The following is a 14,401-nucleotide window of genomic DNA, read 5'->3' as shown; positions in this document are numbered from 1 at the left end:
TAGTTGCATCTTGGGAGAGCTGATTTTGGTTTTGGTTTTGGATGGCGTCTTTTTTTCATGGTTTAGAGATTTGGAAGCAGGTTTTCTTTTCTTCTTTTGGTTATTGATTGATCTCGCTACAGGTTTAGTTTTTTATTTTATTTTATTTTTTATCTGTAATATTAGAGTATCTCCCAGCATAGCAAAATATCATGCCTCAACAAGCAACACCCAGTCGTTATCAGTAGTCCCAGTACTTGGTGGTCGAAACGTGACATTCATGCGCCGTTCTACAGGACCTGAAATAGCAGTATATGTGCCATTCCTTGGATCATACCAACTCGCCGCCAACCTCCCAGAGGCCACCAGCTTTGTCGTGTCCGCCATGAACGGAACACCTCTGGGACTGTACACGGCCAGCCACTTCCCACCAGAGTCTCTTGTACCGCTGACACGATCGACGCTGTCCCAGTCGTACGAAGTAACGATTGACTGATCTGGAACCCGGGTGAAATACGTGCTGCGGTCCTCAATGAACCTTCGTACATGACCCATCTGTCCGGCACCATCGAAGCTTAATGCTGTCTGCCAGTCCCTCGTCGGCTTTGCACCCCGATAGCTTGCATTGCGTGCTGGGTCGTAGAACTGCCACATGGGATGGCATCCATAACTGGTGATCGATATATCACAGTCACTGATAATCAGCATTACTCGCATATTGCAATTAAGTGTAACATATCGTACATTAGGTTCCGTCAATGCCGAACCATATATTTCCAAATGCATGGAACGCTGCAGAAGAAGGCAGAATCACTTACACATGTCCCGCTGCCCCCGCAAACACCGCATGCCAAGCACCGTTCCTAACCAGGCTGGCGTTCCACCGCTGCCCGTTGATCCCCGGCCAGTCCTCGTAGTGGTTCTCCAGATCAATGACTGGTCGCGCGGGGACACGGGAATACATGATTTCCACCGGCTCGTAGTTTTTCATGGCCACCCAGCTACCTGCGGGAGGTGTGGTCACGACGTAGGTGTCGTGGCCGATGTTGTGGCCGGACTGCACGGCGTCCATGGTGAGCCAGGGCTCATGGCCGAAGAAGGAGGATGCGAGGGCGGAGGGCGTGCCGGCAAGCCATGTGACGGTGCTGTGGTAGGTTAGGAAGGCGGCGGGGCCTTCGTGTGTGCGGATTCCGTTGGCAAGCGCGGACCAGACGGCGCCTGTGTCGGTCATCGCCACCATGGATATGTCTTGGTCGAGGGTCGGTTTTGCGTGGGAGGACAGCTCGAGCCAGGGGCCCCAGTATCTGGTTTGTGATGTTAGGATACATGATTCGCAGTGTGTGCGCGCGGGGTTAGAGGATTAGGTATATACCGATTCGAGTCTCCTCCTAATATCTTTGGTAGTCCTGCATAACGCTTCCCGATATATTCACCAAACACCTTCGCATTATCCTCATCGAATATCACCGGCGGTCCATGATATCCTTCAATCTCCCGCCAAAGTTATATATCCGATCAGTACACATACTCTATTGCCCATGAACAAACCCTGATTAGACCTCTATAGATATTGTACTCACCTTCGCTGACATACCTCCCCCAGGTTGGCACCAACGCAACTCTCATCCCTAGCGCCCACGCCTTATCCACCACCTCATCTATATAGTCAAAATACGCCTCCACGGGCCTCGTCGGGTCCGCATCTACCAGTGGCAGATCTCCATTGCGGTTCGGGACCACTAATCCGTCATTTTCCGCGATTGCGACAGCCTGGATAACGGTGTAGCCCTTTGATGCGCGGTCGGAAAGATAGGTGTCGACCTGTTTCATAGGTTAACATGTGAAGAATCTTTATGAAAATGGTTACGTATATACTTCACTAGAGTTAAGAGCATGGAAAAGCTCCCAGGCGGTGTCGGCGAGCCAAAAGAAGGGCGCGCCGGTATTGTCCACGAGAAAACGGTTGTTGGGGCTTGGGTGTAGGGCGAGGTCATGCCAGCGGGAAGACGAAGAGAGGGCAGTCGTGCTCGACATGCATATTGCTAACGAGCATATGAGTGCGCGTAGTGACATCTTTAATAGCTATTTCCCGGTATGTCCAATTTATTTAGTACTGATATGGATGCTGTGCTACTTATATAGTAGCGAATCATATCCTTGACCCGGACACCAATTTATACCGAACCTTGTCCAAAGAGCGTTAATTCTATGCCACTCTGCGGGGACTGTGGGGAAACTCGGTAGGAGTAATGATCGTGCCGAGGCCGGATAAGCTCCGGCGAATAAAGAGTAACTCCGGTGCACTGAGCTACTCTACAGCACTGCTCTGCTATGATATGCCCTACTGCAGATATCGTAGAAGAATGTACTCTATTGGTTGGTAGATGCAGGCGCAATGGAACCTACCCATGTCAGTACTGCAGTTCACTGCAGAGCCGAATTGGGCTATCGAATCAAATAATTGAGGGACCTGCGTAGATAATATCCATTTTTAAGGTAATAGAGACAGCTCGGTTATCTTGGCGCCAAGAATTAGTAACATTTAGCAATCGAGTGAGAAATGGTGCGGATAAGAGCTGGTTGAACAAACTGGTACTAGTTGAGGTTCAGCGAGCTGCAATTAGTGTTCCAATACGTAACACCGAACTAATTAACGATAGAATAGTAGAGGTACCGAATATATCCGCTATCGGCAGACAGGGTGTGCTACGGTTGGAGAGAGTTGGTGCTGTTCTATCTCGCTCCTATCGATACTGGCATGAGATCGAAGGTAGATAGGAGGTTGACAAAATCGGGAGGAACGGTTATTTGGGCGTGATTAAGATAGTAAGCTGCTTGTGGGTGAGATACAGTTGTTAGGGGAGGAGCGACGTAGGGAGTTCTTCCCTAAGAAACAGTAGAAAAATATATTAATACTAAATAAGTTCCTGTGGGCTCGAGTCATTACACGTACTTGTGACCGGTGGGCAGATTACTGGAACTGATAACTCCTAAATCTGTTACTGAGGGTATCACAGGGGCAGCCATCGAGAGAAATGCTATGATGATATTCAAATGAAAGGATAACCCGATAAGTGACGGAAAAGAAAAAGAATGCAGGCAGATCTACGTATAAATTGGGGTGAACATGAGGGCACAATGGCATCTTTCAGGACGTGTGACTGACTTGTGGCCACTAATTAGCTCCCTCCTATCGAGAATGCTGCCGCCACCATTCCGGGCAGGCGCTTGTGTTCAAGCAACGTAATGTCGTAGACATATATATCCAGTTTGAATCGCGAGTGCCTCATTTCTCCAATGTCCTTATCGTGAATCTCCTGCTTGCATGCCCCTGTGTCAACTTCACCGCTCCGTCTTATCTACGCCGAGTCTATCAAATCTTGGTAAATATATGTTATCTAGATGAGCGGCCAATTTTTATCCTTAGCAGATTTTTCTTCCTGCTATAAATACCGATAAATCTCCACTCCACTCTTTCTCTCTTTTACAAAACATACTTGCGCGCATGCTTGCGTTCTTGCTCTAGCAAGCAGGCAGGAGAGGTTTTCCCTCCTGTTTGCTAGCTAAAGTAAGAACTGAGCTGCAACCATCTATCTTCGTGGCCCTCTGTGCACCTAGTTCTCTTTTGAACTGGGAACATGGCCTTATTACCGGTTTCCCCGTTTAAATCTTTTTTTAAACGGGAACCGCGAAGCTACGGATGCAGCATTCCTTGGTGGGTTAGGGTTACTTTTTTGTGCTTGTTTTTTTGTATGTAGTTCATTTGTGTTTTTATATAATTAATTCACTTTTTTGGTTAAAAAACCATTTTCCGAAGTATTTAGCTATATTGGTTTTTACTTCGTACCAATGATTTGTAGGATTTGTTTCTATTCTCCACATCCTAAGGCATTTAGCCCAGCACGAGATTCCAGGACCGTGATGTCGTAAACGGCTCTTAAGGCATAGATTATGCAGCAACCTTCGAAGTTCACAATATGAGCCTGATTTTCTTGGGAATAGCTGAACGAAGCCCTTCATTTGAATGAACGTATACGCGTAGCGGAAGAGAATCTCGAAAATCGCGAAGAGACTTGGTAGGGAAGATATTACTCTTGATAAGTACATGTAGTTGACATATATTGTAAGTTCAATCCCATGACTAAGTACATCGTTCCACAGAAAATCGATGATACAAAATAAAAGGCTTTCTACACTAATACATGTTTGATATAGATAATATGATACAGGCACTAAACAGCCTGTAATCATCCTACTTGTACGGGATGTGTCGTTAGATTCTCTAACAGAGGGCGAAAGTCGCATCTTGATAAGAAAAGAAGCCAAATAAGAAATTCGTAAAAATGAAACAAGCAGACATCTAAAAAGGTAAGAAAATAAGGAGAGACATGAAATCAATCCACCGTCACAACGTTCTTCAAACCATCTCCTCTGAGATGAATGTCTAATCTCGGAAGCCTAGGTTCGCCCTTACCATACGGCTGCTCCGCATCCTCACGATACATATCTGTGACCCACTTTGCGTTCGGTTTCATTTTATCTCCCTTCGCTAGTTTCACTGCTAGATATAGCCAGCAAGCAGCATTACCAACTGTGCTTACCTCATCGCTCACAGATACTTTTGCAAACTCGCTCAGCCGTTTATATAATCCTCTATCGGTGTAGAGATTATATAGATGTTTTGCAACAGCGGTGGAGTCGCCAACTTCGACGAGATACCCGTTTTTGCCATGCTGGACCTGAAGTGGGATTCCACCAGCCCGAGTTGCAATTATGGGCTTACTTTTGTGGATCGCTTCGGAGACCTTGACTTCGAAGCCCTCGCGGGTAGAAAGCTGTACGACGAGTTTGGCGCAGGAAAGGATGGCATTGAGGACTATGTGTGATGTGTTAGTGCCATTGAGACTCGTATATAAAGGTCTGAGGGGTTATACTTTGATCACTTGGCCCAATTCTCATGACCACGACATCTTGCCTAATTTCGTCATAGCAAGGCTCATCGAGTTGCTTCATTGTCAGGTCGTAAATGATGGATGCATCTGGGTCATCAATGGCTCCATGCCCGCAGCTAGGATAAAAGTTTCAGCATTTCATTCCTTCACGAAGCCAGGGAACGCGGGGATTTCATACATCAGTAGTTGAGGAGTGACCATCCCAGGGGCCTTTTCTTCCAGCATTTCGCGGAGTTTTCTATATGATTCGATGACGTCTGGAATTCCCTTACTGGGATCGAAACGGGCAACCTGGGTGACGTATTCACGGACTGGATACTGTAGCATGTTCCTAGAAAACAGGATTATTATTAGAGCCTGTAAAGTGACCACGGTCATTTCTAATGGATCACCTACATTCCAATATCTGCGCATGCGTTCCTCAGGTTGTGATGGTAATATCTTAAATCCCAGTCTCTAAGGTCCTTGTTCAAGCCGTCCAGCCTAATATCACTCGTTAACACATTCAATCAAACAGGATAGGAGAAACGAAACATACCAATCGGTACAAGCTGGCATCAAACCGACCATGGACATCGGAACCTGAGCTGGCACAAACCTATCCACGGGATGACTGATAAATACATCCGCAAGTTTAATTCTATCCCATAGGAATTTCCACACCTCCGCCTGAGGACTTCCTTCAACTCCGATAAGATCGCTTCTGAGCTCGATATGGCTTCGGTAGATGACTTTAACGTCCGGTCTATGTGCTTTGATAAGTGGGATGAGACCAGGCATTTGTGGGTCGTCAATGACGACAACGTCTGCACCACCCCTTGCCAATGGACCACCCTCACCAAGCCAGTAACGGTTGGCATTATATGAGATCCACTCCTCCATCATGCGTTGTCTCTCCTCATCCAGTCTTTCGAAGGGATCAGCGACACCTTGAAGGATGTTGTGATTTGTTTTCGTGATCCTAAACACCTTTGGATTTGGCTTGGGAATATACCTAGATGACCAATATCAGAAAAAGTTCAAGCAGAATCATGAGGATTTTTGCACAAACCATTGTACATTAACACCCAAAAGCCGATAAAATCTGATTAGAGCATGCCTCATGAGCGCTACCCCTCCGCCCTGTGGCGTCGCCGAAAAGAAAGCGACCTTAGTCTTGCATTTCTTAAGTTCATTGGCGTACTTTAAAACGCTGTTCCAGGTCCCTTCATGGACTGTCTTCTGGTAGCTTTCCAAGCATGTTACAAGCTCGATCCTCCCGCCAATATCTGGCTCAACCCTATTTCTGAATCCAATAGACAAAGAGGGATTGTTTCCAGGGCCGAAATTCCTGATACATTTCCTTACTGCGGAATCCGCCTGCTCGTCGACGTCGATAGGGATTGTTTCCGTCGACTCGCCCTTTATACCGTCCGAGAATTCGAACTTTGGGAACTCCGTTTTTACTTTGAACCTCATTACGACAATGTCAAGCTCGCTCCATAGAAACGAAGGCATATCCGGGCAGAGGCTCGCGAGAGATTCCGTGATACCACATCCAACAAATTTTGCATGGTGTTCTTTTGAGTATTTGTTAATGGTCCCAATGGCATCTCCTTTAAGGGCATCGGCGACGTTCTCGCCAGGGGAGATATGGAGAGTGTGTACGCAGAAGTCAACGGAATATACGCCATCGTGGATAGAGATTCCGACTTCAATAGTGTTTTCGTCGATCATTTTTGCTGCCGCGCCGACGTATAGTATCTAATTTGTTGATATTAGAAAAAGTCTCCGAGTATACCGGGCAGGCAAGTAGCTATTTTACTTACTGTTAATGCAATACCGGCCCAATTCACTGCCTCGTCTACGATGCTGATTGAGCGTTTTCGTTCACTTCCGCAAAGGGAGTGGAAGCCATGCGGACAATCGATTGCATGTGGCGCCATGGTTGAATGGTTATAGTCGTAGTAGGTTTCGTTCTTTGTATTCAATCTGCGATGAAATATTGTTTAGTATGCAATTGGAAGTACTGAAATTGAAGTAGACGATTGACGATGAAAGGCACATTATATACCAATTTTATCCCCCCAATTCTTTAAACTTGATTTCGGCACACCTGGTTGATGGGGTCACAATGTAGGGGGTTTCTATTCTATCTTTCGAGTTCTATCGTTAGCTTTTACTTCTTCGAGCCGGGCTGAATGAAAGAATAATACGGCAAACAAGGGTTAAGCTTCTAAAAAGAAGGAAGCTGATGATGAATTCCATAAAGACGTACGACACCCAAATACTGCCCTATCCCGACGGATGTCTCACATGTCAGGCATTCGGGCAAGATCATGGCCAGACTGATCATAAGATCCCGAATGAAGGCGATCCAGTCAAAGTCTTCCTCGGTGCCGCACGAACAATTTCAACGGGAACTTAAAGAAAAGGAAGTGAACAAGCAAATAACAAGGATTGTAATGCGCGCAGGATTAATTTGATATTAATGAAATGGAAATACACACATAGCTTGGTATATCTATGAAGACAAAGTATGAAGCGAAGGGTCAGTAGTATCGTCCATCAACAAATGCGCAGGACGAAGCAAGCTGGCCAAGTTGAGATCCATCTTGTTCAAATAGTGTTGGTCCTTCAGATTCCGGGTAAGGAATTCAGCTTCCCGAGGTTGAAAACAGTGAAAACGGGTTCCCATCAACATGACGCTCTCATGTCGTCACCTGAGGATACTTGCATGCTTCTCTGGCCGGCCAAAGACAAACAAAGAGTAGCGAGACGGAGATCCACTGGGGAAGACGTGTGCCTGGACCCCTTTATTTCTTTCTTTGCAAACCCGTTCTGTCAATGAATTGAGCCCCAGTCACGCGTTGCAAGCCGCTGGACAGTGGCCATTATGACGACAGAATCGAATCTCCCGTGTAACAAGTGTAACCTGCGCAGCATACGGGCCTGTATTTTTCTTGGCACGGACGCAGAGCCAATGATAACTGCTGCAACATCAGAAGTTTAGGCCTCATTAATTCGAGAAAATCTTGTTTCCAAATAACTGCAACGTTAAACCATAGTCTTCTACTACCGGAAAACAGAAACAACGGCGGTAAACAGTGATGCGTGACTGCCGAGTGAGAGGCAATGAAGGAAACTAGCTACATCAATAGCTCTAAAACCAAGGGTTAGGGTTCGGAAAAGAACAATTCCACAGCACCAAGAAATGGCCAATGACCTTCTCCTCCTCCGAATGATTTTTAATACGAAGAAAAGCCCCTTGCTCTGCCGGATGGTCAATTCCGTTGCATGGGATGTCATCGAGCTGAGGTCGGGTGCCGTTGCGCCCGACGATCCGTGGCATCATCGTCATCATCCTCACAGTAAGCTCGACAAAGCCATAAACAATCACACGACCGTGAAGAACCATACAAACGAACGAGAGGCGAGTGGAGCAAGAAGAAATAGCGCCTCCTAGCCGCCACGATGTCACTCTTTTCACTACTTTTCACCGCGACGGTAGGGCTGGCCTCCATAGCCGCGTTGTTCTACCTCGTCCTGGGCAAACTCGTGTTTCGTGCCCTAGGCAAGACCCTGCGATCGCGCACGGCGGTCAAGAGGGGGATAGTATTGTCGACCTTATCTGAGGGGTCTACGGATGAAGGCATTATAGTTGGATTTTTTCATCCCTTTTGGTATGTAGTCTTGACATGTGAAGGGGGTGATGGTGGGCTGGAGCGTTAGCTGATCGAGGTGGGTGATGATGGTAGCAATGCTGGAGGAGGAGGTGAACGAGTTCTATGGGCGGCCATTAGAGCTACTCAGAAGAAGTATCCGAATGCCATGTGCGTAGTTTACACTGGCGATCACGATGCTGATAAAGCTACTATTCTCTCCCGAGTCGAGGTTCGAACTCCCCCTTCTCTTGACTCATTACAGCTCCTTAATCTTAACCCCTCGATAGAACCGTTTTGACATACGCCTCGAGCCAACCCGCGTTCTCTTCCTCTACCTTACAACTCGTCATTGGATCGCCGCCTCCACATGGCCCCACTTCACTCTGCTCGGGCAGTCCCTGGGGTCCCTCGTGCTTGCGTGGGACGCATTCACGCTACTGGTACCTGACATCTTCATTGACACAATGGGATATGGCTTCACGCTCCCCTTTGCAAAACTACTGTTCGGCATCCCGACTGGCGCATACGTCCACTACCCCACAATCTCTACCGATATGCTCGGCTCCCTCCCCTCAGGCAGCACCACCTCACTCCGAATCAGCGCTAAACGCGCCTACTGGAAGCTCTTCGCCGCCCTTTACTCCCAATGTGGCACCAGCATTGACACAATCCTGTGCAACTCCACATGGACTGCCACACATCTCCGGTACCTCTGGCCATCCCGCGCATCCTCTATAACCGTTGTATTCCCTCCCTGTGCCGTATCCGCGGTCGCAGACGCAATCCCGCTCTCTAAAAATGGTCCTGGGATGTCCCGTGAAAAGGTTATCCTTTGTATCGCGCAGTTCCGCCCAGAGAAGAAGCATGATCTGATCATTCACTCCTTTGCACGCTACTGCGCTCTCTGCCCAGACGACAAAGAAACAAAGCTAGTCCTGATCGGATCTGTCCGTCACAGTGAAGACAAAACCCGTGTCTACGATCTTCGCCTCCTTGCTCACGAGAAGGGCGTCAAGGAGCGTGTCGTTTTTGTGTGTGACGCATCCTGGCCTGAGATTCTCGATTGGCTCGCGCGCGCATGGGTTGGTGTTAACGCCATGTGGAATGAGCACTTTGGTATTGGGGTCGTCGAGTACCAGGCTGCGGGGCTTATCAGCGTTGTGCATGACAGTGGCGGGCCAAAGTTGGATATCGTGGTTGGAGAGGGAAGCACGGGATGGCACGCGGAAACGCCGGAGCAGTTTGCGGAGGGATACAGGAAGGCGCTTGAGCTCCCGGCGGGAGAGGTACTGGCGATGAGGAGTAGAGCGAGGGAGAGTGCGCAACGGTTCTCGGAAGAGGTATTTGCAGAGAGATGGCTGGTGGGATTGGAGGAGCTTGTGGGGTTGCACATGACAGGGAAGTAAGCATCTAGTGGTGAGTAGAGTGTTTACAGCGAACAGTCTTTTGTGTGCTTTTTGTCGATTTACTCGTAATATAATCGGATCAAAAGCTAGAACAAAATGTTTTTAGAATAGATAGCATCAATTTCATCCATTTATACATAAACCTGCAGTCTTGGAACCATCAAACCAATTTTCAACTGAACAAGACGAAAGGTACTTGAAGTAATCATGTCGACGGGAAACTCTTTGTTTATTAATATGAAGAGATGTAAAGCTACACGTATACATGTAGTTGTCGAGTGTCTACGATCTGGGACATGTCAAGAGAGGATATTACCCTCCCTATAACGGCTTGGCAAGTACATGTACGTAAAGAGACCGCAGGCGGATATGGACTCAGATCATGAGGCTCACAAGACGCTGGATCGCCCGTGGACAATGCCGTATTTATAGAGAACGGTTTTATCATTAATGCCGACTAAAGCCGACTTTCTGCGGCTGCCTTGACAAACACAGCCCCGAATTTGACTCGCCCTGTCGAATGAAAGCGCCAGTAATAATATCTTCACAACAGCGGTCCAACCCGTTGCCAAGTAACTATTCACACCTCTCCAACTTACTAGGATAATATAGTGCGCTGAGCACATAGACGAGACGTCGAGAATTAGCTAGCTCTCGAGATCTCAAGACTCAGTTTCCCCGCGGGATTTACCGCCATGCTTCACTATGATCCGGAATATATTTCAGTTATGAAATTTACTCCCAAAAGATTGGGCTGTGAGCTTTTACCGCGAAAGTTCTTGATTGCACCACTAGTACGCACGGAGGCATAGCATCTCTAGTCCCCTGATAGTTGCCGCCTAATAAATAAACTTGGTGTACGTTTTCTACTACTAAACTCTCTATAAATCCAGTTAAGAAATAAAATCTAGTCCGGATTCCCGTGAATCTTCTTAAACCTAATATGGACGACCGACTATTCAGGTAGCTAGGTATTGACGATATATCGATATCGTTAATGTGAAATCACAGGATATCACTCGTATGGTGCGCCCAGTCTTAAAGGTGACACGCCGCATATGGAAGTGGAACAATCATGGCTGCAATCTGACTCCAAAGGCCAATAAGAGGGTCCATTTCTAGCCAGCTTGGTGCCTCACTGCCACGGCTCAGGCAGGTTTGCTTTTTGAGGGGTATAAATGGGTATAATACTGTTCCACTCCGTTCACTCTTGGCGCTTTTTCCATACAAAAACAGCCAATTTCAATCCCTTATAACTTCATAACCATGGTAGATATCAAAAATGTGTCAAGATAATCTCTTCTTCTTCACTACTATTTCTAGCCTTTCTCTTGACAGAATTTTGATATCTATTGTGGTGGTGAAGTTATAAGGGATTGAAATTTTGTTACCTTTAAGATCGGGGGCACCATACGTCGCCCAACGGCGCTCTCGGCATATTTCGGTACTTTTTTTTTCCTGAGATTATCCCTCCAATGATTCATTAATCGATATATCCCAAATTTCAAATATGTGTGCACGCCTCACATGCTCAGGACTGAACTTCGATCACGCCCGTACGTCAAGCTAGGTAAGACAGTATACATATTGCTAACTTCGTAGATCAATATGCCTAGCTACATGTATATAGCGCGCCTATACAGGGTCCTAAAGTGTAGAAGAGCGCGCCATCATGCATGTGCGCACTAGCTGTGTGACTGTACTATTTGCAGACGAATTGTCATATATCTACATGTACTAATATATTAATGGGTTTCATGAACCCAGCATGGTTCTTTTTTAAAATTCTTGACGTGAGCTCAACATCGTCCTTGGAATACGTATTTATATGAAAACGGTGCTATATAAGGACAGATAACTCGCTACGTATCGCATTCTCCAGTCTATACATTCTACAAGCCTTATAAAATCAGAACCAGAGCTAGAGCACACCCGAGAAACATCTTTGAACTAGTAACTGTCAAGCCATTATATCCTTCTCCCCTTAGAATCACAATGCCCGAAACTTTACACCCTCGCGATGCATATGGCCAAGTCAACGGGTTGAGCAATGCCGCATATATAGTCTTTGGGTCAATCAGTGTTCTGATAGCTATTCTCGGCTTATGGAAGGACTGGTATATATAGAGGAAAGAGAATCTTGACGTATGTAATCCGGTAAACAACAATTCATTCATTATAATTGAGCTGATATCAGTTCTGGCAGACGTCGACGCGATCAAAAGATCTGGAGAATGGTGGTAAATCTGATGTCCCACCAGTAGATGTACCCATCGACAATAGCACAACAATCAACAATAATGGTGTGAAGATCACCGGGAAAGAAATACATATATATATCAAATATCTTCATCCATTTTGGTATCAGTCAGACAGACAAGTTCAGGTGTCATCACCTACCCATTAGTCGTCAAAATAGTGCCGTCCCGACGTTGAGCATGAGCTCAGGTCTGTATTATTTTAGCCCGGGTATGGCGCTGTTTAACATGGCCCGGCGTGGGGCCGGCACCGGAAGATTGCGCAATTTGTATCTTTCTTTATTTTCTGCTTTTCATTATTCTTACGCTGGCCATGGTAGGATGTGTTGTTTTGCCGCCTTGATTCTATACCGCGGCCTCGGCTGTCTGCGTCCGATTATCAGTCGCCGGGGTATTTCTTTTTCTCCTTTGGATGTTTCTATGGCCGGGCCTGCAGAGGGCCTGATGAAGGTCCAGTGATTTTGAAGGGTTCGGACAAGTTACGGATTAAAACCCTGTGTTTAATAGTTGTTATTAATTAAACAATTTCAACATTTGCAGCTTTATAGAAGGTCTAGCCAGACTTATCTGCAATGTTTTTACTCCCAATATTGACGGGCATATCTTCCCTTGGCTGGCCTCATGTTCACGTGTAAATTAGAAGACAATCAGAAGTGACGTTAATTGGAAGTTGAGCATGGGTGTGTATACATACATAACTGAATAGTTTTGGCAATTAATAGCTACATGTAAGACTACCACTTTGCTATATGCACTAGAGATTAAAGTCTAAGGAAACGTTTAATCATGCTTGGCGGAAGAGAGATTTTAGGGAATCCGAAGAATGAGGATGATCAGAAACAGAGCATCTTTCTATAGAGCTAAGAGAAAAGTTGGCTAAATAGATCTTAATGACGGGGTTATCCGTAAAGCTACAGATTAGGTTCGATATTATTCGATCTAGCTAGATAATAGATCTCTGTTCAACATACGATGCGATCTTCGTAGGTACATATTATGAACATACGTCATGTAGGTTCCAGCTGTGCATCTGCAGGTACAGTCGAGGTACAAAGATTTTTGGTAATTAACACACACACCTTTTACAGCCAAATTAAGTCCCATGTTTATAATTTATAAGCTAGATGTACGTACCCCAGCCTTGGACGAAAGTTTTCTCGTCTTGTAAGACCATTATACCTATTCAGGTGTGTGAATCTTTTTGAAAATGGTGGTTTGAGTATTACCGATTTCTATGGCGTCCCAATACGGCCGCGGCCGGGCCTTCATGCGTTCCCAGTAAATTAATATACATACATACGTACACACCCCTCATGATCAGGGACGCAGAGTTAGAGTCTTGGCAACAATTATCAGTGCGCGTCCCAACATATGTAGTCTTCCAGGTCTATGCCAGAATAAAAACCTATGTATTGAATGTTATAATTGACGATACGACAGAGCTAGAGGTACGGGGGAAAAGGCCATTACAGCCTAGTGTTCCTACCGGTTACATGCAACTTCATGATAGTAGGTTTATTAACACTCTCACCTGCTATTTGATCATTGAAGGATGGTTTCTCTACTTCCCAGCGCAGCCTGGTTCATACTCTAATTTATTGAGTGAATAGTAGTTTAAGTATATATATACCCACCATAAAGTACAATGGACGATCCCGTCCGAAGAAGGCCCAAGCTACATATTATATATATGTGTACTTGTTTTCGTATCAGTGATGCTCCTTTCGATCACCACAACCGCTCTGTATCAATATCATCCCATCAATCAAAATCTCAATAAATACACTCACAATCCTGGCCCAACAGCCGCGGCCCCAAACCACGAGCATAGTCTTGTCAAGAGGAAGGGAGGGAAAGGGAAATTTGGTGGGGAAAAGTCTTCAGGAGGAGGTGGTGGAAGTAGAGGGTGCAATTCGACGAGCGTTGGGACAGTTTCCGGGATTAATAAATGTCGGCATGTAGTGGCTACTGTAGCTTTGCTTTGCGTATTTATATACTATTTATAGTAAACCTAAGGTTGGTCACTCATTACCCTTAGCTACGCACATACTCATGCAGCGGAACCTAATTAAAGTTCGTACGTCAGGTGTTCGCTTCAGCAGTTTGTTACCAACATATGTCAGGAAAAGGGAGGAGTGTACGAAGTTAATTCTTTGGATATC

General features: G+C 46.0%; 3 protein-coding genes across 3 annotated transcripts; 1 reads left to right on the top strand and 2 right to left on the bottom strand.

The window, feature by feature from the left end:
* Window positions 1–189: 189 nt before the first annotated feature.
* Window positions 190–2,013, bottom strand: H6S33_008722 (uncharacterized protein; the record flags this gene model as incomplete). Its single annotated transcript, XM_044840176.1, has 5 exons — window positions 190–649; window positions 798–1,283; window positions 1,352–1,463; window positions 1,560–1,800; window positions 1,855–2,013. The coding sequence occupies 5 exons, from the start codon at window positions 2,011–2,013 to the stop codon at window positions 190–192; spliced, it is 1,458 nt and encodes a 485-aa protein (XP_044687578.1).
* Window positions 2,014–4,373: 2,360 nt separating this feature from the next.
* Window positions 4,374–6,856, bottom strand: H6S33_008721 (uncharacterized protein; the record flags this gene model as incomplete). Its single annotated transcript, XM_044840175.1, has 7 exons — window positions 4,374–4,855; window positions 4,914–5,047; window positions 5,110–5,262; window positions 5,328–5,414; window positions 5,470–5,925; window positions 5,983–6,674; window positions 6,740–6,856. The coding sequence occupies 7 exons, from the start codon at window positions 6,854–6,856 to the stop codon at window positions 4,374–4,376; spliced, it is 2,121 nt and encodes a 706-aa protein (XP_044687577.1).
* Window positions 6,857–8,384: 1,528 nt separating this feature from the next.
* H6S33_008720 (uncharacterized protein) lies at window positions 8,385–9,981 on the top strand (the record flags this gene model as incomplete). Its single annotated transcript, XM_044840174.1, has 3 exons — window positions 8,385–8,593; window positions 8,669–8,804; window positions 8,863–9,981. The coding sequence occupies 3 exons, from the start codon at window positions 8,385–8,387 to the stop codon at window positions 9,979–9,981; spliced, it is 1,464 nt and encodes a 487-aa protein (XP_044687576.1).
* Between the last annotated feature and the right edge of the window lie 4,420 nt (window positions 9,982–14,401).

Source organism: Morchella sextelata (assembly GCF_020137385.1).
Source record: "Morchella sextelata strain SCLS chromosome Unknown scls_28, whole genome shotgun sequence".
In the NCBI taxonomy this organism is placed as follows: domain Eukaryota; kingdom Fungi; phylum Ascomycota; class Pezizomycetes; order Pezizales; family Morchellaceae; genus Morchella; species Morchella sextelata.
The sequence above is the reverse complement of the archived record's forward strand: the minus strand, read 5'-3'. Positions and strand labels throughout refer to the sequence as shown.